The 26,168-nt window shown below is 43.0% G+C and overlaps 1 protein-coding gene and 1 long non-coding RNA gene across 16 annotated transcripts in view; one reads left to right on the top strand and one right to left on the bottom strand.

The window, feature by feature from the left end:
- PHACTR1 (phosphatase and actin regulator 1) overlaps window positions 1-26,168 on the bottom strand; it is a 596,190-nt gene that overhangs the window by 42,597 nt on the left and 527,425 nt on the right. For all 15 annotated transcript variants that reach the window (XM_033216236.1, XM_033216242.1, XM_033216240.1 and 12 more), the window contains 2 exons: window positions 18,061-18,308; window positions 15,930-16,086 (listed from right to left, as the gene is read on the bottom strand). In XM_033216236.1, coding sequence (XP_033072127.1) covers window positions 15,930-16,086; window positions 18,061-18,308 — 405 coding nt within the window. The remainder of the gene's footprint in view (window positions 1-15,929; window positions 16,087-18,060; window positions 18,309-26,168) is intronic.
- Window positions 16,222-21,507, top strand: LOC117086737. The gene is made up of 4 exons (XR_004438554.1): window positions 16,222-16,602; window positions 18,020-18,274; window positions 18,734-18,894; window positions 19,518-21,507. It is a non-coding gene; the product is annotated as an uncharacterized LOC117086737 (long non-coding RNA).

Below are 26,168 nucleotides of genomic sequence, written 5' to 3'. Positions count from 1 at the left end.
GATGCAATTACCTGTCTTGGCATCTTTTAAGAGGGAACTTGGGCTAGGCACGGTCGCTCACACCTATAATCCCAGCACTTTGGGAGGCTAAGGCAGGCGGATCACCTGAGAGGTCAGGAGTTCCCCCAGCCTGGCCAATGTGGTAAAATCCTATGTCTATTAAAAATACAAAAATTAGCCAGGCATGGTGGCGGGCACCTGTAATATCAGCTACTCGGGAGGCTGAGGCAGGAGAATCGTTTTAACCCAGGAGGCGGAGGTTGCAGTCAGCTGAGATGGAGTCATTGCACTGCAGCCTGGGGGACAAAAATGAAACTCCATCACATACACACACACACACACACACACACACACACATGCAAAAGAAGAAACTTAGTAAGTTACAATGTGAAAATGAGCAAAACAAGGAAAATCCTAACAGTCAAAAGGAGGGTTGGATTTACAGGAGAGGCGAACCTCTTTTCAATACACCGATGACCTGTCTGCACCCACTGTTTATCTGTCTACCTATTTCTTTTCAGAGGAACTAAAGAGGCTGCCCATTTTGAATAACTACTGTTTTAATGAGTCGAGGGCACAGAAGATCAAATTTTCATGATCACACTTCCTAAAATAGAAGTGTATTCAGTTATATTTCAAAGGAATTGCTTTTAGAATGAGAGGAGAAACGATTTTCCAGGGTTGCATCTTTGGATGTTTTTCCCTGTTTACATTCTGCTTCAAAATTACTATTTAGTTAGGCATGTATGCAATTTTTGAGGCCATTATAAAAATCTTGGCATCCCAGGAGGAGTGAAATGAACATAATGAAGATAAATAAAATGAATCACTCCTATTAGCATTTTGCATGAGATTCGAGGTGTTTTGCCAGTAAGCAAAGATACATGGGGACACGTGAAGAACAACTGTACTGCAAATTTCTCAGTTGTAATCCCGTTCTGCTCTTTCAATATTCAGGTCCATGTGCAAGCTCTGTATAGGGGCTACAGAAAAATCATATCCCATCAAGCCTGAAGCCACATGTGGTGGGTGAGGGAGAAGGAGCACTGTATGCAATGGAAATTATAGACTGGAAATGCCAACTTTACCACTGAAACAAAGAACAGATAATTCTTAATAAGTATAGATGATTAGAGTTTCACTTATCATTTGAAAGACAGAATCACAAGAAGAGGCCAACTCTAAATTAAGGTACTGGCAAAAGAATTTTCCAGAGTACCTGCCTAGTGTTCAAAATGATGAATGAGACTTTGCTCGGCTCTAATGAATCATCAGCCATCCATATAGGGAAACATCTTTCATTGACACATTTAATTTCAGTGGTCTTTTGGCTAAGTGGGATCAAGGAAGATAATGCTGGCTGTGAAAGAACGTATCTATGGGAGAATTCAAGGATTCCTTTTACTGAATATGTTTTTTTAAAGATTTCACTCAAAACCTCTACATTATTTATTTATTTTTCTTTTGAGAAAATCAACTAAGGTATATGATTTGTTATGGTTGCTAACAAACAACTGGCCTGTTTCTTCCAGTAAAACGTGATATATTTCTCCCTTTTTTGAGACAGATTAATTTTAAGCACTGGCTGGGTCAGAGGACTTTATTTTAAATCCTAGTTTGTCAGAAATTACTATGTGAACTTGGCTAGTAGTGTAGTGTCTATCAGCTGTTTACCTGTAAAATTAAGGCTAGACGCAGTGATAGTAAATGTCCATTTAAGTTCTAAAATGTTCTATTACACTCTCAGATCCTAATGATACAGTTGTGAAGTGGGTGAAGAAATGCACAAAAGAGCTGGAATAACTGGCTAGCTATATGCAGAAATTGAAACTAGACCTCCTCCTTATACCATATACAAAAATCAACTCGAGATAGATTAAAAGACTTAAAACCTAAAACTATAGAAACCCTGGAAGATAACCTAGGAAATACCATTCTGAACACAAGACCTGGCAAAGATTTCATGAAGATGCCAAAGGCAATTGCAATGAAAACAAAAATTGACAAATGGCATCTAATTAAACCAAAGAGCTTCTGTACAGCAAAAGAAACTGTCAACAGAGTAAACAGACAACCTACTGAATGGGAGAAAATATTTGCAAACTATATGTCCAACAAAGGTCTAATATCCAGCTCTATAAGAAACTTAAATTTACAAGCAAAAACCAAACAACTCCATTAAAAAGGACATGAACAGACACTTTTCAAAAACAGACATACATATGACCAACAAACATGAAAAAATGCTCAACATTGTTAATCATTAGAGAAATGCAAATCAAAACCAAATATCACTTCACACCAATTGGAATGGCTATTATTAAAAAGTCAAAAAATAATAGATGCTGGCGAGGTTGTGGAGAAAAGAGAACATTTATATGCTGCTGGTGGGACTGTAAACAGCCATTGTGGAGAGCAGTTGCTATTTCTCAAACACCTTAAAACAGAATTACCCGTCAACTTTGCAATCCTGTTACTGGGTATATACCCAAAGGAATAGAAATCAGTCTACCATAAAGACACATGCACATGTGTGTTCATCACAGCACTAGTCACTGCTCACAGTGAAGACATGGAATCAACCTAAATACCCATCAATGGCAGACTGGATAAAGAAAATACAGTACATATATACATATACACCATGGAATACTATGCAGCCATAAAAAAGAATGAGATTGTGTTCTTTGCAGTAACATGGATGGAGCTGGAGGCCATTATCCTAAGCAAACTAACACAGAAACAGAAAACCAAATACCACATGTTCTCACTTATAAGTAGGAGCTAAACACTGAGTACACAGACACAAAAAAGGAAACAACAGGCACTGGGGTCTACTTGAGGGTGGAGGGTAGGAGCAGGTTGAGGATCAAAAACTACCAAACTGCCTATGAGGTACTATGCTTATTACCTGGGTGACAAAATAATCTGCACACCAAACCCCCGCTATATGCAATTTACCTCTATAATAAACCTGCAGATATACCCTTGAACCTAAGTTTTTTTTCTTTTAAAAGAAACTCATCAAAGAGTCTCCAACAAGTCATAGGCCCAAAGTCCACTCAGTGACAAAAATCTCCGAGCCAGTCTGAAAGGCCTGGAAGAGATATTTGAATATTCCATGCAGTAAAATTGCCTTTTAACCAAGGTTTAGGCCATTATTTGAATGCTTCATAAAATGATTTAAATCAGAGTTTATTCAGCACCTCCTGGTACGTTCACAAGTGACTAAGAAATCCTTTCATGGTAAATTTATGAGAGAAATGACACATCTTTGTGGCTGTTATAAGCTTATAAGTGGTTAAAAAGGTTGTAGAAAAGAACATCTTGCAAAAAAAAAAAAAAAGTGGTCTGACAACTCAAGTTGAAGTTGTTCACATTAATGCACAAGTTTAAGAGAAAAGAAACCTCAGAAACAGATGTTTAGATTATTCAGTGTTTACATGATCAGAGCCCTGACTCATTCCCATTCTTTTGGGGACATTTTAAAGGAAAAAAAGTGGCAAGAGAAATAATCTAAAATAAATTCGCACCCATAAAAGAATTTGCTACAGAGAGATCTGCACCTTCTTCGTGGAACTTGCTGCATCTTTTCCGGATGAAACCAGAGAACAGTAAGCATACCGTGACTCACTCATCTAAACCTTCTGGGAAGCATAATTATCCAGCTCCCTTTTAAATAACACCCACTACAAAGCTGTGAACACGGTTGGTGCTTAATCAATAGTTTCCAATTGAATCAACTGGCTGAAGCTGAGGTCCCCATGGTCTCCCTTAGTAACTTGTTTCCCTGGAAATTTAACCTTAAACTCATGTAAAACAAACTCACTCGAGTTCAAAGTCTACTGTTCCTTTTTATGATTTCTCAGTTGTAGTTAAGCTGGTTTTTCCTTTAAGCAAAAGACAATGTTGATTTTTTTGAGTCTCTAATTGAGATCATTTTGATTTCCTTAAGTTGGTTTACTAAACTTAACCTCAGGCGCAAATTCATTGATATAGACCATGGGTATTAGTGACCTCCATATACTGGCCCCAAGACAGACCCCTCTGGCAATCCACGTGATACGCTCCATTCAGATGTACCTGGTGCCCCTGAATTCCAACTGTTAATTGTGAAAAGTCTTAATCAAGTCTCTTAGAGCTGTGACAGTCCCTTTTACACAACTGTAAGAACCATGACCTAAAGACCTACGTGGTAACTGTAGGCTCAGTGGAATTGTGGAAAAGGTCCTTTATGCTCTTCCAACACTGCGTGTGCTTCTCTCTGTTTTCCACCCTCCCTTGAAGTGAGATTGGGTTCTGATGAATGGACTGTGAGCAGAAGTGATGTGTGTGCCTCCTCTACTTGCTCTTCCCTTGAAACTGAGATTGGAGCCATGTGTTCTAGAAGTATGTAATGGCTACCTGAAGGATCAAGGCTACCAGATCCACATTAGGCTTAACTCCAGTGAGAAAGAAACCTTTGCTGCCTTAGGTGACTGGGATTTAGGATTTTCCTGTTAGGGTAACTAGCATTACTTATTCTTTTCTTTTTCCCCCAGACTGAAGGAGTGCAGTGGTGCAAACTCAGCTCACTGCAACCTCCATCTCCTGGGTTCAAGCGATTCTCCTGCCTCAGCCTACCAAGTAGCTGGGACTACAGGCCTGTGCCACCACACCTGGCTAGTTTTTTTTGTTTGTTTTTTTTTTTTGCATTTTTAGTAGAGATGGGGTTTTACCTTGCTCGACAGGCTGGTCTTGAACTCCTGATCTCAAGTGATTGACCTGCCTCAGCCTCCCAAAATGCAGGGATTACAGCTGCGAGTCACTGCGCCTGCCCAGCATTACTTATTCTAGTAAGAGTCCAGCATGATACAGTATTCAAACTCACCAGGAGAGGGAAGGAAATAGCGTTCCTTATCTACTACAATTGAAAGTCTTACTCATTTGGTGCTCTGGATACCTTGTATGGGAGGTCCATCTTACAGACGTGGAAACTAAGGCTTGACAGGGGCCCAGCTAGTAAATGGTGAAGAGCTTTCAAGCTCAGGTCCAGCTCCAAAGTCTTTGATTGCTCTTCTTACTAGCCCACTGCTTCTCAAACTTTAGTGTGCATCGGAATCATGCTGGTTAAAATGCAGATTCCTGCACACCACCCCCGCCCCTGGCCCAAGAATTTCTGATTCTGAGTCTGGGGTGGGACCTGACAATATGTGGGGCCTCAACAAATTCCCAGGGGAAGATGATGCCATTAGCCCATGGGCCACACCAGGAGAACCACTGCATCAAACCTCTGTTCCCCACATTGCAACAGGCACAGGTATTACTGAAATGCAATAAAAAGCCCAGTTAAGCCTGAGATAGAAGAACAACTCCTTTCCTCTTCCTCATTCCATGCCTTATCACTCCCTTGAGGACATTTGCATGTACAAGCTTGACCCACTGGTCTAGAACTTGACAGTCCACCAGGATACCTACCAAACCACAGGTCCTTGGGAGGGAAGCTCTGTTCAACATAAAAACTAAACCAAACTAAACATTTTCTCCAGTGGGTTTGCCAGAAATAGGAAAACCCTGGATTTAGAAGATGTGCTTCTCTTTGCCCTTTATCATCTCTAAGATAATTGGTTCTGTTTCCTCACCTACAGAATGGGATTCCCAGTAGCAACTGCCTTGCAGGGTTGCATGGGGATTATTAGATGAGGTGCTGATGGGGAAACACTTTATCTACAGCAACAGGCTTTAAAGTTACATACGGCATATGTCGGGGACCTTCGCCCTGAGAGGTCTTTAAATGTAGATGGGTTGATTCTTCTTTCACTTCGCCAAATATCCTGGCTGGTTACAGTGGCTCATGCCTGTCATCCCAGCTCTTTAGGAGGCTGAGGTGGGCGGATCACTTGAGTCTAGGAGTTTGAGACCAGCCCGATCAACAGGTCGAAACCCCATCTCTACTAAAAACACAAAAATTAGCCAGGTGTGGTGGCACATGCCTGTAGTCCCAGCTACTTGGAAGGCTGAGGCAGGACAATCACTTGAACCCAGGGAGGTGGAGGTTGCAGTGAGCCAAGATTGTGCCGCTGCCCTCCAGCCTGGGCAACAAAGTGAGACTCCATCTCAAAAAAAAACAAAACAAAACAACAACAACAACAACAAACCACAGCGAATATTCTCAGAAACACAGCCTTTCTTTCTGCCATCTGCTTAGATTAACAGCAAACAAGAACAATCATTACAGATTAAGAGAAAATCACCCAAGAACAAAAAGGGGCTGTGAGTAACAAACAGCTCAGTCTTTGAAGCTTCCTCTTCATCTACCCTAAGAGGAGCCTCTTCAAATGTGACCATGCAGCCCAGAAGTTTCCTCCATTCCCTGCTTAGTCTGCAGTTGAGTATAGCTGTGCCCTCCCCACCCCCTGCACCCAAAATTTGAAATGCTGCTGGAATAATCAGTCGTTTAAAACAGCTATGAAATACAAAACAAAGTAAGACTCACAGCCTCCAAGAATGGCCACTTTTTTTTTTTTTTTTTTAAAAAGAACCTTTGCAAGTTTAAACACTAAGATCGATTGTGTTCCCACTGGGTAAAAGGCAGCTCTTTGTCCACCACACTTACTATATCACTGAAAAATGTATAGGCTGCCGGGGCAGCTGCAAGTCACAGATGCAGAGAACTCGCGGTGCTCCCCAAGATGTGGCTCTGCTCCTCAACATGCAGACCTGGGCTTGCAGGCTGGGCCTCCTCTCCTCCTGACACACAGGCATGCACATACACACACAGAGTCAAGGCTTAGAAACTTTGTCCTAGCAACAGGATGTCAAGAGTTCAGTCTTTGCTGCAGCTGTTAACAGCTAGAGGCTGGAGGGAGAGAGTAAGAGGCCGTGCACGTCCCTGCAAGGGCTCTGAGACATGTTCAATGGCTGTAGGGCCCTGTGATGGCTGTGACCCATGGCTCAATGCCAGAACCTCTACATGTGTGGTTTTGAAGTTTTATTCTACCTCCTTCCAATGCATCTTGCTCAAATCTTCTTATCCAGATGCTTTCTCACCTTCCATTGATTTTTTTTTTTTTTTAAATAAGCCCCAGTGAACATGTGGTTTCTTTAACTGTCTATCAAACAGGTAGTGCTGTAGCCTAGGCTCATCTGAGCACCTTTCGGAAGATGTCAGTATTCCCGAAGGGCTCTCAAAAAGGATTTTCTATTGTGTGCAGTGAGTTCATAAAAGATGTCAAATTATCTGAAAGCAGCTTAGCTCCTCTAAGAGTCCATGCATTTGTGGTACAGATGTTGTAGGACACAATAAATACATTCAAATCATGCTCACCCTGACCTGACTTGTTCCCAACACACAATTTCAGTTTGGTGACTGGTGTCTTCCTTCGGTTTTCTGGGAGGTCTCAGAATCCTCCCAGTTTATGGGAGGTCTCCCTGGCCTGAGCCACTCCCACCCAGGCTTTGTGGATCTGAAGATGAGCGAATACCAGGGCCCTGTTTCCATTTCTCTCCTGTGCTCTCTAAGCTGTGCCCCACTCCCTGCTCCTCCACAGCTGAGATGAGGATGATGATGATGAGGAGGAGGAGGAGGAGGAGGAGGAGGAGGAGGATGGCGATGATAATGGCACACAACCGCAAAGGCTAGGCCTAAAGCATGGCCTCCAAAACTTCGCTCCAGTCTATTTTCCTTCCTTTTCTCTTTGGAGTGGTAACTCACAGTGACACGTATCCAGGGACACTGAGTAAGTCCAAGTTGAATTGAATTCATAGAGCCTTTTATTGTTATTCCTATTTTTAGAAAGTGTTTCTGCAGCAGAAGAAATTACCTAGCCTGGAGAGATGCCAGCTCACACTCAGCATTAGTCCTTAGAATCCTGGGGAGACACTATTTGGCACTTTGGAGCTAGGTGTCGGTGTGTCAGACTCACCGCACCAATTTTCCCCAACCATAAACACTACTCAAACTACATTTAGAAGTCGAGATTACTGTACTTTATTGGCTGTGCTTCAAGCATAAAAAATGGATTTCGGTTTTCTCTCTTGAACACTGTATCACGATTTAAAGCAGCGTATAATCCTTGGTACATATTATTTCATATTCTGCTTGTAGCAACAATGGTGTAGACTACTTAGGAGTATAAAATACAGATTTAGGAGACTTTTTCTATCTACCATATTATGAAATTCTAAATAAGGCAGAGTAACATACTAGGTTTCGTGGAGATGATCAGACTATTATCTCACTATCTCATTCACTATGCCCCACTTGCCAGCTTTTTAAGTCATGGTAATGACAAAGTAGTGAGGAGGAGAGAAAAGAGGAAGAATTTTGGTCCTTTACGAAGGAGAAAACTACATCTGATCTACCACGTGGGGCTTAGTCAAGCTATCAGCGTCACTAGGTGCTTTAACCTTAAACCCTTCTGATTCCCAGGCTGTGGGTGTTAAGGAAAAGAAAGCAGGGAAGCTACGTCACCAGCTTCATCCAACTTAATGTGGTCTTTAGGAGTCACTTACAGACATTCTGCAGAAACCTAACTGAATTCCTAAAACAAAGACCTGGAACAAGTGTTCATTTTTAGGAATATGGCATATTGATGAAAGATCAATCCACACAAATAAATAAAGTCACGCACCTCATAACAACCTTTTGGTTAATGGACTGCATACGGGACTGTGGTCCCAAAATATAATAACATTGTACTTTTATTTTACCTTTTCTATGTTTAGATGCACAGATACCATGTGTTACAATTGCTACAGTATTCAGTACTGTAACATAGCATACAGGTTTGTAGTTGAGGAGTAATAGGCTCTACCATCTAGCCTAGGAGTGTAGTACACTCTACCATCTAGGTTTATGTGAGTACACTTCATGATGGCCACACAATGACAAAATTGCCTGACACATTTCTCAGAATGTAATCCCATCGTTAAGCAATGTATGACTGTACATTCAAACTAATTTGAATTCTACAGATCCTTATTTTAAATTGCTACTGATACATACATGTGTTCACATTTACATTTACAACATACCTACTATTCCTGTCTCACTGTCTCCTCAGCATGTGCAATGTACGCACAAAGACTTCATGAATATACTATAAATAGCATAAACGACACCATCCAGGACCAAGATTTAAAATAGGTGGCCCAGGACTGAGATGGAGTTATTGGGCTGAATTCAGTCTACAAATATATATTTTTGCCTATCTCATTTTTTTTTTTTTAAAGAGGGGTCTCATTCTGATGCTCAGGTTGGAGTGCAGTGGCACAATTATAGCTCACTGCAGCCTCGACCTCCTGGGCTCAAGGGATCCTCCTACCTTAGCCTCCCAAGTAGCTGGGACTACAGGTGGACGCCACCATGCCCAGTTAATTTTTAAGAATTTGTTTTGTCATCATGGGGTCTATGTTGCCCAGGCTGGTCTCAGACTCCTGGGCTCAAGTGATCCTTCCACTTTGGCCTCCCAAAGTGCTGGGATTATAGGCGTGAGTCACTGTGCGAGTCCTATAAAGTCTAAAAAATTTGAAATTGTCATGTTAAAAATCCAGATTCTTTTTTCAGAAGAGCTAACAAACTAGTCCTTCATTTTTGCAAAACAGCATGGGGTTGAAGCTGAACAGTGATGGTCTCTTGATGCAAGAGTGGACTTTTCATATTGCCCCTGTTCCCAACACTCCCTCTTCATCTCCTCACTGTCTGCTTCACTTCTGTGCAATATCTCTCTGTCTCCACATGCATTTGGGGTCATGGTCCCTTCTCTAGGTAAACCCACTTGACACTTCTCCAAGTGTTATGGATTGAATTCTGTCTTCCTAAAACTTCCAGGTTGAAATCCTAATCCCAGCACCTCACAAGGTCTTTACAGGGATAATCATGTTAAAATGAGGTCTTCAGGATGGGGTGGTGGGCCCTAATCCAGCATAACTGGTGTCCTTATACAAAGGGGAAATCCGAACACAGAGATACACACACAGGGAGAGCATCACGCAGAGACGAAGGCAGAGATTGAGGTGATGCGTCTACAAGCCAAGGAAGGCCAAAGATTCTCAGCAAACACAAGAGGACGGCAGAGATGCCCAGAACAGAGCCTCCCTCACGGCCCTCAGAAGGAACCAACTCTGTTGACACCTGGATCTCAGACTTCCAGCCTCTAGACCTCTGAGACAATGCATTTCTGTGTGTATGCCACTTGATTTGTGGGACTCTGTTATGGCAGCTCCAGCAAATGAATACACCAAGTAGCTTAAATGAAGTCAGTACCTTCCTTTGATCATTGGGAATAATCATCGGTAAGTGGTCTGCATTATTGGCTATGTCTAGCTTAGGAAAAGGACATTACAAGGAGAAATGTTCTTTCCCAAACCAAGTGGCCAGGCTTCCAAGAGCTTCTACATAGAGATGCATCCAACTAGAAGTAGGGGGTCTGCCTGCTCCAGCTCAGTTGATGAAAAAATTCTGGTCAACTCTGACTGCCAAAAAAAAAAAAAAAAATGCCCATAGTTCATTCCTGAGTAGGAGGGTGATATTTTAAGGGTAAAGGATATTTTAAGGGTAAAGGGATATCTTAGAGGAAGGAGTATGTCAGGGAGGTAGATGGTCCCAATCCTCATTTACTCCTGAGCTCACTTTAGATGATAAACTACTGTGTATATGGTGAGGCACTTTCCATTTTATTTTTCTTTTGCAGGCTTTTTCATCTGGTCCAAACAACCAAGAGGGTATGAGTGGGGACAGAGGACGTCAGTTGGAGAGGACTGGGCCAGTCGATCCTCTGTTGGGTCTGAAGACTTGGCTGTTCACTAGGTGAGGTCCCAAGTAGACTGGCTGTTGACTGACCACAAATAGGTCATGTTTTGGAGTCTTAATCTCCTTCCTTTAAACATGAGTAGCCCTATCAACTTACTGAATGACTCACTTTTTATAGGATGTTTCAGAATCAAAAGCACAGCTTGTTAGCCATCAGGTTTCTTTTTAGTTCCAGAACACCCCATAACTAGTGATCCGAAGCTCCAACCTCTGGGGGTTTCACTTCAACAATCAGTCAGTGCCACAGGCTGGAACGTGAGGAAGTGCCAGAGCATGCTGGCTCTGGCTGATCACGAGGTCACCCTGACAGGGCACCCTAACTATGAACCTTGAGAAGCATAGCTCCATGTCTAATTTTTTTAATACTGATATTTTGGGGTAGTATGTTCAATTATATTTTAAATAAACAAAATGGGGTCATGAGGGAACATTACTCTTGTGGGAATAAAAAGCTTGACAAATGAACAGAACTAGAAATAGGTGTGATGGCTAAGATCCCATAGTCAGGGCACCTCCTAGGGTTCAGGATATGGAATCCCAAGAGGAGATCTAGAGAGAATGCAGAATGGTTTCTCATGGGGCGGGGTAGGTGGGGCGAGGGATTGCCCTGAGGTCTCTGTGTGTCCACTGGAGATGAAAAGTGTTACTCACATAGCACTGAGAAGTGACTCTCAAACCAGGGGACTCTAAGAGAACTTCATCAATATGAATCTAATCACATGTCCCCATATGTACCATTTCTTTATGTATAAGACACAGATGCTACTGCAATGATACACCATGCACAGTACAATCTGGGCACAAATAACCATGTTAAAAAGGATGACATGAAATGAATGTAAATAGAAGCTCTACTATTTTCACCTGGCACCCCAGTGGATGGCATCATTCACCACTCCTTGGTGAACTTTGCCATCCCAATGTTCAAAGTCTGTATACATATGGAGGAGGAGTCACATGAACCCTGCTGACCAACCTTCATGTCCTTAGGGCAGTCCATACGTTTCCAATGGCAGTTAATTGAAATAGTTATTTATTTAAAAATCCAGATGACTTGCTGACTGAGACTTAGGAGAGTCTGCCCAATAGCCTCAACAAGTAAACGTTTTTGGAAGCACAGGGATTATTCTTAGAATGCTGCAAATTGTGGTCTTTTTTTTTTTTTTTCTTATGTTACTGGAACTTTCAGGCTAAAATATGTTTTCTATCTTGCTGACTCCATGAGGACCACAGACTTGGTCACATGCTTTTCAAAGAGCCTAAGATTTCCAGTACATTAATAGCCAGAGAATGCTGCGGCCTTGTAGCTTAAGAAATGCCAACTCTACAGCATATGTCTGCATTCCTTTAGTTGCTTTTTGTGATCATAAAGCACATGTTTTACACACAGTAATCAGATGACCTAGTCTAATGCCCTCAGGGCAAATGACTAGGAAATGAAAGAATCAGAGCTAGAACCCAAACTCCTGACTCCAGAGTAGCTCGCTCTCTACCACAGTCACTTTTTGGTTCTCAGATTTCCCCTTCATTCTTCCCTGGCTTCAGGATGAGTGGGTGGCTGGAAGCACAGAGCTGAGCTCTCAATTCTAAAGGGAATTGTCCCTAAAACTCTTTGGGTCTGCATTAATGGCCGTGCTACCTCAAAAATGACCTTGAGTTATAGATATGACCTATCTGCCATATGGAGACATGTGCTAAGCTCTGTACAACTTTGCCAATTTGCTAGACATTCCTGACAGTCTGTCCTTTAGGCACAGTCCCTGCAATCTGGCTAGAGCTTCCAAGGGTCTTACCACAAAGAAAGAAACTCCCTAGTTGAAAGAGTGAAGGACAAAGTGGGTTCAGAGGAAGGACGCAGGTCATCTCAATTGCTTGAATATGCTGCCTTCTCTACTTTGTCTTTCTGTCCCTAGTTGACGTGTCTTCTCCTGCTGATAAGGTTTGGTTCTGTGTCCCCACCCAAATCTCACCTTGAATTTAATCCCCATAATCCCTACATGTCAAGGGCGGGACCAGGTGGAAGTAACTGAATCTTGGGGGCAGTTTCCCTCATGCTGTTCTTGTGATAATGAGTGGGTCTCATGAGATCTGATGGTTTTATAACTGTCTGGCATTTCCTCTGCTTGCATTCATTCTCTCTCCTGCCGCCCTGTGAAGAGGTGCCTTCTGCCATGATTGTAAGTTTCCTGAGACCTCCCTAGCCATGCAGAACTGTGAGTCAATTAAACCTCTTTTCTTTATAAATTACCCAGTCTCAGGTATTTCTTCATAGCAGTGAACTGAATAATACACCTGCTATCGGCCATAATGAAAGAGGGCTGGGAACAAAGTATACTATGGTAAACCTTCAGTGGATGTCACAAATTCCAAGCAGTATTTAAGCATCCTTATTAGGGGAAGAGTTGGGAAAGGGCTGATTTACCAGAATAAGATTTCAGATACAGAGAACCTCTTTCAGGACATGGATGGTTTATGTCTCTTCCCACCTCTGGGTTTTGCAGCTGCCTTTGCTAGCCAGTCATGGTGGTGGCTTGTGGATATGTATTCAGGCAGGACAGCCTGGGGTTGTCTCTCTTTTTAGGAGTATGCTCTCAGACAACGGTGCCCTTTTTTACTGTGCTAGTCTAAACCAGGTGCAAGGACCCCACAGTGAAAAAGCAGGTGTCCAGGCTCACAGGCCGACTTCCTATGCTTCCCATCTTTGTCTCACACTTGCCAAAGAAGAGGTCACCCAGGCAGCCAGATGCTCTGGCATCTCAATCCCACCTGCAGATAAATTTTCATTTGCCCCTCACATACCTGGGGCTCTGCTTGTACTGTAGCAGAGCTGGAGGAATGGGAAGTGCGGGGAAGGAGCTATGATAAAAGATCTGCTCCTTCTCTTTTTTCTAATCCCCTAGAGGATAATGTGTAAACTTGAACAAGCTGGGTCACGAGTAGCCCAGAACCATACCCACCCACCCCAACCAATCTCAGAGCTAACATATGGTTCTATGTAACGTGAGAGAGATCAGGGAGGCCAGGATCATTATCTTCAAGTATGCTAAAGCATGCCGTGTTACAGGGGATGAAGGTGCAGAAAACACAGAATAAGACCAATGGATGGGAGTGGCATGGACAGATTTCAGTTCAATATTGGAAAAATGCCTAACAGTAAGGCTCTCCAACAATGGGAGAGGCTCTCTAGAGAGCTGCAACTATCACTGAGGTATTAAAAGACAAGGCCGTGTTACTTCAATCAATGACAGAAAGAATGTATGTGTGTGTAGCAGGTGGTTAGATGTTTTCATTCTATGACTCTGAAGACTGCATAATACTATGTCCAATCATCCATCAGTGTTGACCATTTTACAAAGCCCTGTACCATTACAACATCCTCCAAGAGGAAACCAAGTTAATTTTGGAAAAGAAGCTGCCCTTAGGTAACAAAGCAAATCAGGTGGGAGGGAAGAATAGTGGCATAAAGTTGGATGACGCCTGTGTCTACATAATCTCTATGTACCACCTTCCTCACTTGTACATTGCAAAGGTGATGGTAACAACAGGTAACTGATTGCTTGCTATGGGCCAGACACTGTTTTAAATACTTCTATTAATTTGCTTAATTTTCACAACTCACTCTTTTACTTATGTAGAAACACAGGGAAAGAGACTAAGTGACTTACTTAAGGCCATATAGCTAGTAAGAGGGAGAATCAGAAATTAAGCCCTGGTAGACTTCCACATATTATGTCCAGGCACTCACAACAGTGTCTGGTACAAAGTAAGGGCTCAAGAGAGAGATTTCCAGAGTTGTGCTGTGTGACATTATGCAAAGCAACCAAAGTTCTCTATGCCTGGTGTTCTCATCTGTAAAATGGGTGTACGAATGTGTATCTTATAGAGAGGCCAAAAGACAAATGATTTAATACATATAAAATGTTTAGAGAATGGTGGCAAATAATAAGTACTCAACAAAGGTTACCTAATGTCACATAAACACGCCCTTGATTACAAATACATACAAAAGTGGTTAATATCTTAATATAATATAAAGCTATGCCTATGTCTGTAATATCCATACATAAAGGGCAATCACTCAAAAAGAGTCACAGTGGAGTAATGAGGCATCACTACCAACCACTTAACCGTATAGCAGAGTTTGTTTATCTGACTGCTTTGTGCTTAATCAAACCACACCTTATCTCTCCATAGGTCAATTCTATTACATGATGGAGGCCTTCCTTTCCTTCCTTCCCCTCCCTTCCCCTTCCCCTTCCCCTTCTCTTTCTCCCTTCTCTTCTCTTTTCTTTTCTTTCTTTTCTTTTTCTTTTTCTTTTTTCTTTCTCACCCTGTCACCTGGGCTGGGAGTACAGTGGCATATAATAATGGCTCACTGCAGCCTTGACCTCCTATGCTCAAGTCATCCTCCTGCCTCAACTTCCCGTGTAGCTGGGACCATAGGCATGTGCCAGCACATCTGGCTAATTTTTTATTTTATGTAGAGATGGGGTTTTACTTTGTTACTCAGGCTGGCCTCAAACTCCTGGGCTGAAACAATCTGCCTGTCTTGGCCACCCAATATGTTAGGACTACAGACAGGAGCCACCGTGCCTGGTCAGATGATGGAGGCTTTTCTACAGATGATTATTCTCCCTGGAAACCTGCCTCTCAATTTCTCCCTGAACCTTGAACCAAGTGAATTTTCCAAGATTTGTATAAATGAAAGAGAGAGCACTATAGAAACAACCTTGGAGACAAAATGGGATGTTTTCCATTGTATCTTTCTTTTTTTTTTTCTTTTTTGAGACAGAGTCTTGCTCTGTCACACAGGCTAGAGTGCAATGGCGCGATCTCAGCTCACTGGAACCTCTACCTCCCAGATTCAAGTGATCCTCCTGCCTCAGCCTCCTGAGTAGCTGGGATTAGAGGCCACCATACCTGGCTAATTTTTGCATTTTTAGTATAGATGGGGTTTCACCACGTTGGTCAGGCTGGTCTTGAACTCCTGACCTCATGTGATCCGCCTGCCTTGGCCTCCCAAAATGCTAGGATTATAGGCATAGGCTACTGCGCCTGGCCGAGAGTGAATTCTTTTGCTAGAATCTGGAGAGCTAAAGGCCCACTGCCAGGGAGGCAGAGGGTGCCGCTGTCCTACCTGGTGAGCTTGGTGCCAATCTGTTGCCTCAGCTCCAGCCGCTCCTCATCCGTCTGCCTGGGAAGGATGTTCTTTTCTTCCAGCTCTCGCTTGGAGGGCCTGTTGCTGAGTTTGATGGCTAAGGAGTCCTTCCTGCAGACCTTCATGGCCAGGGAGCCTGTAGGAGAGAGAAATGAGTCAACTAAGGCTGACGTATCTGCCTGGGCTCCCACAGGGCCAACCCTGGGCCATAAGATACAAGGCAGGAAGGAAGTCATCAACGCTTTAACACCTGAAAGTGGTTAAGGCCTCCATTCCTAGAGTTCCTGCCATTGCCACACACTCTACCCCAAGCACTGTGTGGGGCACATGGACAGCACACAGGGAGCCTGTGATTGGGTCTCTGCTCTCCAGGAACGCCTAGCATGCAGGCGACATCACAAAGAAAGGCAGGACTGGCTGTGGGGTGCAGTGGACTGCAAAGTGGGAGACAGGACAGAGGCCTTTAGCAATTAGGGGAAGTTTCACAAGGAGGAGGGGCTGACACCTGAAGCAGTGATGAGAGTCCAACAGGCAGCAGGTGGGCGGGGATCTGTGTCTGCAAAAGTTCAGTGGTGAAGGTTACACCAGGAAATCTCAAGAGACAGAAAAGATCAACTACACTGGAGCTGGGGGCACGTGAAGGAGAAAAAAGGTAGGCTGACAAAGTGGGGCTGGTTGGGGGTGGGAGTGGAGGTGAGGGCTTTGAAATAGGCAATATCCTGGGGTGGGTTTTTTTCTTTTTAACCCCAGGGTTTCTGAGCAGCTGAGGCAGGGCTTCCCTACATCTGGTATAAATCAGTGGTTCTCAACCAGTGGTGATTTTGCTCCCCAAGGGACATTTGGCAATATCTCAAGGCATTTTTGTTTGTCAAAACTAAGGTGGCAGGCAGAGGGTGCTACTGGCATCTAGCGGACAGAGGCCAGGGATGCCTGTAAACATTCCACAATGCACAGTATGGCCCACACCAAAGAATTATCCGGTCCCACATGCCGGGAGTGCTGAGGTTGAGAAACCCCGTTATAAAACATTCCGTTCTCTGGATACTGAACAGCAAAACAGGGACTGAGCAGTTGCTCCTTCCATTCATGGATCATTGAGGTCTTTGGTTGCCCTGTGTGGTTCTCTCCTTGACATCATTTGGATCCCTGCATAGCTTGCCAGGTCTCACATGGAGCCAGCTATTTGAAGCCTGGTAAGTAGACAGCAAGAGAAAACGCCAGCAGGCAACAAGTCTGAGGATGCCTTTGGGCTTTATTGTGTAGTGCTTTTCTTCTTTCTTCCTCCGCTGGTTTTAGAACATGAGCTTCAGAATGTGACAGAGCCTGCATCAAACCCCAGCATTGCCCCTTAGCAGATGTGAGGCCCTGGGCCTGTGCCTTGCTTCTCCATTTTCTGCCCTTATCTGTAAAATGAGGCAATAGCATCCATGCCTCAGGGTTGTGAGATGTAGGTGAGAGATTAAAACCGTAGCCCATTGTCAGGCACACAGCACATGTTCAATGCATGGCTGCTATTCTCATAAGTTCATTTATTAAAAAGTTGACCAAATATCAGGCTGTACTCACGTAACTAAAATTTATTTACTGTTCATGGCTAGAGTGATAGGTTTTGAACTTTGCTTTCTTCATTTCTTCTCTTGTCTCTTAGCACATTTAAAGGTCATAAATAAGAAATTTAAATTGAGGCCTTCAAAGTTGCTGAGGTATGCTTAAAAACTGAATTTGTTGCATATACAGTGGGTAGTATTTGAGTGTTTGCTAGACAGACACAGAGTTTTAAATTTCTTTCTTTTTTTTTTTTTTTTTTTTTTGTGGGTTGGGGGAGAAGTTGCATCCTAAGGGAAGCAACAAAGAATAAGCCATTTAAAGAGGTAGGAGGTGGCAGTAATTTTTAGAGCTAGGAGGGCATTTAGAGGACATTTACCCTCTCCTCTAATTGATGTAGGAACTGAGGCCCCAAGAGGTAGACTAAGCTGCCCTACGACCCAGGACCAGTCAACACCAGAGCGGGGATTAGAACCCAGAATGCTGGGCTACCGGGTCCTCTCTCTGCTCTCTTTCCACAATAGCATGCTTCCCCACCCCTGGTGAAGAGTTAAGATGAACGCACTGGTGTATAATGAGCTGTCATCGTCTTCGTCCTCCTCCTCTTCCTCCTCTTCTCTTGTGTACAGGCAAGAAGAGTCTTCGTAGTCTGACTCGTGAGGCACATTTTCTTTATTGTCATCACATTCAATCACAACAGTTGGCACTTGTCTTATTTCTGGAAGGCCCATAGGTCCTGCTTTGGTGACCCCGTCACCCGAGTGCAACCCAGAGCTGTGGTAAGAAGTGGAACAGGGGACCCGCTGCTCAGAGCTGTTTAAAGACAAGGAGGAAAGACAAAATTCATTTTGGCTAACGTGCTATATAAATGCATCAAAACCATTTTAAAACTCAGTTGTCTAGTCCTAAGAGACAAAGGGTCTACTGGGCAAGTAAGGTTCCATCGCTCATCTTACAGGGAATCATTTGAAGATGGCACCGTTTCCTGATGGGAATAGTGGCGTGGGTAGGAAATAATAAATCCAACTCCTTGTGGGTGGTGTGATGGTTGCACAATGATGTGAACGTACTTAATGCCATTGAACTGTATGTCTTTGAATGGTTAAGATGGCAAGTTTTATGTTATCTGTGTTTACCATAATTTAAAAAAATTAAAAGCAAGGGTAAAGCATTAACCTGATAGTGAAGCTACAGTTTCAGGAGAGAAAAATAATAATTGAGGTTCTAGTTTTCTAAAGCTACACAGGGTGACTGATAGGGACTGAGTGTGTGCAAGACTGAAATGCTGTGGCTGGAGATGCTGAGAAAGGGAAGAGGGGGATGGACAGAAGGCCGGAGACCCATGCATGACATCGTCAGCGATGACCTACAGAAAGTGATCTCCCACAGGGAGCCACAGGTAATGCCAGTCTGGATATTTTGCAGGTCAGCTTTCTAAGAGGCATCGAGGATGATGTTTTTGGTTCTACTTCTTAAGTTGAACCAACTTGGATCAAATATCTTTATTAACTAAAAAAGCTATACTGCTGGGTGTGGTGGCTCATGCCTGTAATTGCAGCACTTTGGGAGGCCAAGGCAGGTGGATCATGGGGTCAAGAGATCGAGCCCATCCTGGCCAACATGGTGAAACCCCGTCTCTACTAAAAATACAAAAATTAGCTGGGCGTGTTGGCACACACCTGTAGTCTCAGATACTTGGGAGGCTGAGGCAGGAGAATCACTTGAGCCTGGGAGGCGGAGGTTGCAGTGAGCTGATATCGTGTCACTGCACTCCAGCCTGGCAACAGAGCGAGACTCCATCTCAAAAAGAAAAAACAAAAAAAATCTATACAAGTTTGTTGTTCGAAAGTTAGTAAATGCATGTCATCAAAAATAAAGAAAATAATTATTTTCTGAATCCTCTAACTGAGGATTACGTAGTAACTTAGAACCCTTTTTATGACGGGCTTTGCATGAAATCTAGCAAGTATCATAAGAATATGAAGCCAGAAACCACAGTAAAATTTTGTAATTCTTTTTCAGATTAACTGGAAGTGGAATTTATATCTTTCATTTAAGGAATTTCTAAACACAGGAAACTCAATGCATTTTAGCATCCAAAACTGTTTGACATGCATAAGGAAATGGAACATGAGGTTATATTATATATCAGTAAGTTCTACATTTGAATATTTTATCCAAAAGAAATCTGACTTAGGACATATGAATGCACGCCTCTCCTCTGAAACTTTCAATTATGCTTTAAATTATTGCTATGCCTAATGTAAATTCAATTAACTTCCTTCCTTCCATTGTTTCCAAAGAGCTGTTTTTCTCTTTGTATTTTTCACATAACTCTTCAGTGACACAAATGGAAAAATCTAGTTAACACATTATGAGCTATGATGTTCAACGCAGTGAACTAAATCAACTTAAAAAAAGCCAACTACTGAATAGTATTAAATCATATATTTATAAAAATACAGCATCTTATTAGTGGTTTACCACATTAGTGGTTTACGTCAGTCCATTTCCCACCTAATTTAATACAAATGACAATGGGAGCAGGAGGGTGAAGTCCCCAGAGTGGCAAAGGGTGATGGGAGTGGGGCTAGGAACTTGGTGCTTACCCTGCAAAAGCAGCCCTTTTATCAGTGACAGCCACTCCATTCCAACTGCGCTTGGATTTCCATATTGGGTATTATAGGAAGTAAGGATGGAAGAGGCAAAAAAAAAATGTAATTCCACGGCTCATATTATGCCCAAATCCTGTCTTTCCTCTCTCCACTTTCTAGTTTAATTAGCAATGGTTCCTATAAAGGCACAGAGCTAGGGATAATGGAAGCCGGGAGCTGGGGATGAAAGCAGTCAATAGATATTCTTGTTTGGTGGGAAGAATCTTTTAAGGAAAAAAGTTGGAAACCAGAAAGCATGAGTTTCCTTAAGGTAGAAGGCTCCAAGTTGATTCAAGAAGATGAAGAAGAGAGAAAAACGCAAAGGAAGATAAGAAACTCCACCTCAGGTAGTGTGTGATCAACAAGAGGCTGTGGTTTCTTCTCTTTCAAAGATACATGGGCAGCATGAGACCTTCTTAAATAGGATGGGATTAAATGGAGGACAGCTGGCTACTTTGAAAGGTACCAGGTACCATGCTACTGGGTTTGTCAAATAGGGATTGGTCAAGTGGCCAATGACTGCCTGTTGGGGCACTAGAGAAAGAGCTAAAGACCTCTGGGACCAATCAGGTCATCTTCTTGATGTGTGAAACCTAGCATGTTCTTGAATGCCTAATTCTCCTTAAGAATGAAGGAGGTAGTTTTCCAGGAAGCTAGGTGAATCCACCAAAAGAATTGTAAAACATTCTATTAATAAATATCCACTGAATGCCAACTATGCATCAGGAAGAGTCCTGAGAAGAAGACAAATGCCCTGATGAACCCACCCCTTTTGTAACTATGGAGAACCACAGGAGAGCAAGAAAAGAAAGGAGAGTACAGGAGTTAGCTGAGAAGGAGGCTGGGAAGGTTAACATGTGGCCTCAGTTTGGGGAGTCAAGACAGATCTGGGTCCATGTTTTGCCACTTACTCTCTTCTTGACACTGGCCACATTGTTTAACCTCTGAATCTTGGCTTCCTCAACTGCAAAACGGGGTAAATCATGCCTTTTTTGTAGGGCTGGTGCATGTGAAGTCACCTGTTGACACGGCCTCAAATGAGACCCTTACTGGTTATTGACAGACATGGCCTTCCAAGTAGTTTCACAGCATGCTTAGTTTCAGTCCAGTCTCCAGAGCTGTTGGAGCGACTTTCTAAAACTCGGATCTAAGAGCCTCACCCAAGAGAACTTTGAAAGCCTCTCAAGTCTACAAAACTACTGCTCTGGGAGTGATGCAAATGAAAATTCAGTTAACGCATCATGAACTGTACTATTTGAGGCAAAGAACCAAATCAACTCAAATGCGGCATCTTATGACACGTGGCCTCTGCCCCGCTGGTGATGGACACCCACCAGAACATCAGTCTCTGTAGCACGAGTTTTTTTTTTTTTTTTTTTGAGACCGAGTCTCGCTCTGTAGCCCGGACTGGAGTGCAGGGGTCGGATCTCAGCTCACTGCAAGCTCCGCCTCCCAGGTTTACGCCATTCTCCTGCCTCAGCCTCCCGAGTAACTGGGACTACAGGCGCCCGCCACATCGCCCGGCTAGTGTTTTTGTATTTTTTTAGTAGAGACGGGGTTTCACCGTGTTAGCCAGATGGTGTTGATCTCCTGACCTTGTGATCCACCCGTCTCGGCCTCCCAAAGTGCTGGGATTACAGGCTTGAGCCACCGCGCCCGGCACGAGTTTTATATAATATAGTTATCCCCTAGATCTGCTCTAAATACAGGCTCTAATTCCAAAAGGAAGGTGAAAACCATTAGCCTGCAAACAGTAGCTTAAACATAGTGTCATGTGCCTGCCACACCCTACATAATTTGGCCCAAATTATTAACACAAACTCATTCCTACTTCTTTACTTCTGTCTCCAAGCAACTGACCCCTTGATCACCTGCAACTATGCATTCAATGCTCTTGCCCTGGAATGTGTTCGCAAACCATCTTCACCTCATTCATTCCTATTTCTTGATACTTGTCTCAGTCAATGCCTTGCCTGTGTTTACAGGAGAGTCCTCAGGTGTGAAAATCATGATCATCTGTTTGCTTACTATCTTCTCTTCACCACCCAAGGCTGTAGGCTCCTTGGGGCAGAAGCCATGTCTTCTGTTTGTATCTGGGGCAGAAGCCACGTCTGGTTCCTATTACCATGCTTAGTGCCTAGTATCATGCCTGACACAAAATAGATGCTCAGTAATTGTCTATTGCTTTAGCCGAAGGGAAGAAATACAGGCTGGAATGACTGATGTTTAGGTACATTTGTAAGCACTTGGCAAAACATGTTCAAAAGGTATTAACTAAGGGATTGTTTTTTAATTTTCAGAGAGGTATCTAGTGGTGTGCTGCAGGGATGTGGTGCTCTAGACTTGGTTAGCATCTTTATCAATGGCAATGATAAAAAGGGCATCCTCAATGAATAAGTGGAAGAATTGAAGGAGAGAAGGAAAGAAGGGAGAGTGAATAGAGAGAACATTTACTAAATGTGTAATTTTCACACACAGTGTTGCATTTCACCTTTCCAACAACTGTACAGGACAGGTGCTGTAAATTCTCCCCATTTTACGAAGCAGGAAATTGAAGCTCTGAAAGGGTAATTGAATAGGCCCACAAGGACACAGCTGGTAAAGGAAGGGCTTGAAATTTGAACCCACTCTATTACAAATTCTGCATGCAAAAGTTGAACTGTGATACTTAGGAGATGTGTTTTTTGATAAAACACAAACCCCACTAAATGTACCCATGCAAGATGGAGGAAATATCATGCCTTGTCAACGTGTGTGAAAAATGGGCATCATTACTTTATAACTATTTTAAGTCCTACTAACTAGTGTTCTACCCTGCCATGACCAGGCCACTTCTGGGGCACTGAGTTTAATACTCAGGGCATTCAGGAGACCCATCCATTCACTGATCACCTTGGCTGCTTTTGCACCAAAATAGCACAGTGGAGTAGTTGCAACAGAGCTGAAAATATTTACTATCTATCTGGTTCTTTACAGAAAATGTTTTCTGAGCCCTGATCTGAACCAATGTTTTCTAAACCTTGATTATACTCCTGCCTCCTTAATTTTTTGTGTATGGCATCTTTGAAGTCCATTTATACTATTATTTACTTTGTAATTTTTTAAGTCAGTGTGGTACTTTAAAAAAAATTTAAACACTATTGTAACCTCATCCTAAGCAAATGATATCTTTGTAATAACAGGTTTTATATGTAAACCATATAGGTTTATAACATGTTAAGATATATTTTTATATTTGTAATACATATATTTTCAATATTGATATATGCATAAGTGCATACAATATTCAATAAAATATTAAAACTAATCAAAGGTTGTCCTAAACTCATTTTCTGTACCACCAATGATGCAGATATCACGTTTTGGTTAAATGTTGGTCTAGCCCAGGTTGTTTCAACACAGGCATGACTGACATTTTGGGCCAGAAAATTCATTGCTTTGAGAGTTGTCCTGTGCATTGTAGTATACTTAGCAGTACCCTGGCCTCCACTCACCAGATACCAACAGCACGTCCTCCAACTGTGACAGCCAAAACAATCTTCAGACATTGCCAAATGTCCTCTGAGGGACGAAAATCATCTCAGATTAGGAGGCACTGGCCTACAGCATCCACAGTGGCTTTGCTGCTTGCTGCATTCTCAGCACTATACCATGTGAGTCTCCTCAAAAGCCACTTAGGTATTAATTATCAGGAATCTGCAGCATTCGCTGAATGATGAAGAACTGTCCAGATCTTCTCACGTGAGTTCCTGACTTGTCAGGTCTGAGGCTGGCACTCTGGGGGCTGTACCAAGACGCTGATGCTCTTGGGGTTCTACTCACTCAGCTACTTGCACTCCTGCTTTCAGTTCCTGAGCTGTTACCTCATGAATGCAAGAGCTCCAAGCTGATGCTTGAGTGAAACAGGTTTTCTCATTCTGTTGCCCAGATCAGTGATTTACTGAATGACACTCAGTGGCCTGAGAGTCACATCTTCCAGAGTACCTGTCAACCTCCCTGAGGAATTGCTGACTCGTGTAATAAAGTCTATTCTAGACCATTCACATCAAAATTCTTTGGCATGAAGCATTTAGTTGGCTTCAGGTTCAAATGGACTTCATTGCACACGGGTTGTTTTCACCCTCCCTCTTCCTAAGGGCTAACTAGCTTCTAAAACCACAGGTAAACGTGAAGAATCTCATCCTAACCTCCAAGATGGAGCCTTTGTTCATTCTTTTTTTTTTTTTTTGAGACAGAGTCTCGCTCTGTCACCCAGGCTGGAGTGCAGTGGCGCGATCTCGGCTCAGTGCAACCTCTGCCTCCTGAGTTCAAGCAATTCTCTGCCTCAGCCTCCCAAGTAGCTGGGATTACAGGTGCCCGCCATCAAGCCCAGCTAATTATTGTATTTTTAGCAGAGGCAGGGTTTCACCATCTTGGCCAGGCTGGTCTTGAATTCCCGACCTCGTGATCCACCTGCCTTGGCCTCCCAAAGTGCTGGGATTACAGGGAGGAGCCACTGTGCCCGGCCGCCTTTGTTCATTCTAACTGGATTATTGCAGATGATGACAGAAGTTAACATTTCCAAATACTCACACTGTCCCACGTGTTGATTCACTTGAGCTTCACAGGGATCCTAAAAGATAGGTACTATTGTGATCTTCCCATTTTAGACGGGAAAACACAAAGGCACGTGGCCAAGGTCACACAACCAGAGGGATGCAGACATTGAATTCAGGCTGTCAGACTATAGGACCTGATCTACTGCTGTCACTATACTACTGCCTATGTGGAGGCAGTGGTCCCCCAGTGGCTCTAAACCTTACTCTTCTTCCAGAACCTCCCCCTCCGCATCCACCAAGTCCACCCTCTATTCTGGTGTCAAATCAGTCTGATCATGTAATTCTCCTAATCAAAAGAGTCAGGAAAGGCCTCACTGTAAACTGGATCAACTCCACCCTCTATAGCATGGACTAAGAGGTGCCTCACGATCCGACCCCCCAACTCCTTTCAATCTCATTTGTTATTATTCTTTACTGTCTCCCCAATGTTCCAGCCACATCAGACCACGTGCCACCGCCCAAGTACACTGTGGACTTTCTTGCCTCTTCCCTCTACTCCTGCAGTTGCTCTGCCTCAGAACTCACCCTTCAGGTTTTGGCCTAGAAAGAGTATCCTGCCTATCCTTCAGGGATGGCTCAAATCTCATTTCATTGAGCATCCTTTTCTGATTTTTCCAATGGAAATCAGTCCCTTCTCTGCACATCCATAGCCTCTGTTCCCAGCTTTGTTACAGCATCTGCCACATTAGGTTATAATTACAGGCTAAGCATTTACCACCACCCCCATTAACTGTGAGTCTCTCCAAGACAGAGGCTGATGATCTTCCTGCCTCAACCTCATCATTGCATGTGTGTTTGGAACTGATGGATAAGTTGATCAAATATTTGAATTGAAGTCACACGCAATCAGAGTACACCACATTACATTTCCAATTACTCAATTTGCTAAAATTAGGATCCCTGACCCTTAGATAGAGTCTTGCTGTTGTAGCGAAATTCTCTTTGTGAAAGGAGCATTAGGATTTTGGAAATAGTGTTCTAGAGTTCTTCTTCCTAAGAAGACAACTCGAGGAGCGAAGGCACAGAGATCTATGCAAGCAAGAGCACGTCGGTATGGTGTGGCCTTCATTCCAGGACTGTGTGTGCACAGGAAAGGTAACAGAGAGAGCTTATGGTATTCCGGTTTCCAATTCTATACTCACAGGCCCTCAGCCCACTTCAATTCAGACTGTCCAAAGTTAGGCTGCTTTGTAAGGTGACGTCATTGAGCTTGATGAGATCTATACGGTTTCCTCTCATACTAACATCCTATAATGAATTTAAACAAAGACCAAAGGCCTTAAATTATTTTCCAGGGGAAAAACAGATGAATTTCTGCTCCCTATCATCTAGGTAGCACTCAGTAATGTCATTTTCTTGACAAATGTAAGAGGGATGAACATGCAGAAACTAAAGAGCATTCCATGATGTTCACAAGATGT

Source organism: Trachypithecus francoisi, unplaced genomic scaffold (assembly GCF_009764315.1).
Source record: "Trachypithecus francoisi isolate TF-2019V2 unplaced genomic scaffold, Tfra_2.0 Lachesis_group10, whole genome shotgun sequence".
Lineage (NCBI taxonomy): Eukaryota > Metazoa > Chordata > Mammalia > Primates > Cercopithecidae > Trachypithecus > Trachypithecus francoisi.
The sequence above is the reverse complement of the archived record's forward strand: the minus strand, read 5'-3'. Positions and strand labels throughout refer to the sequence as shown.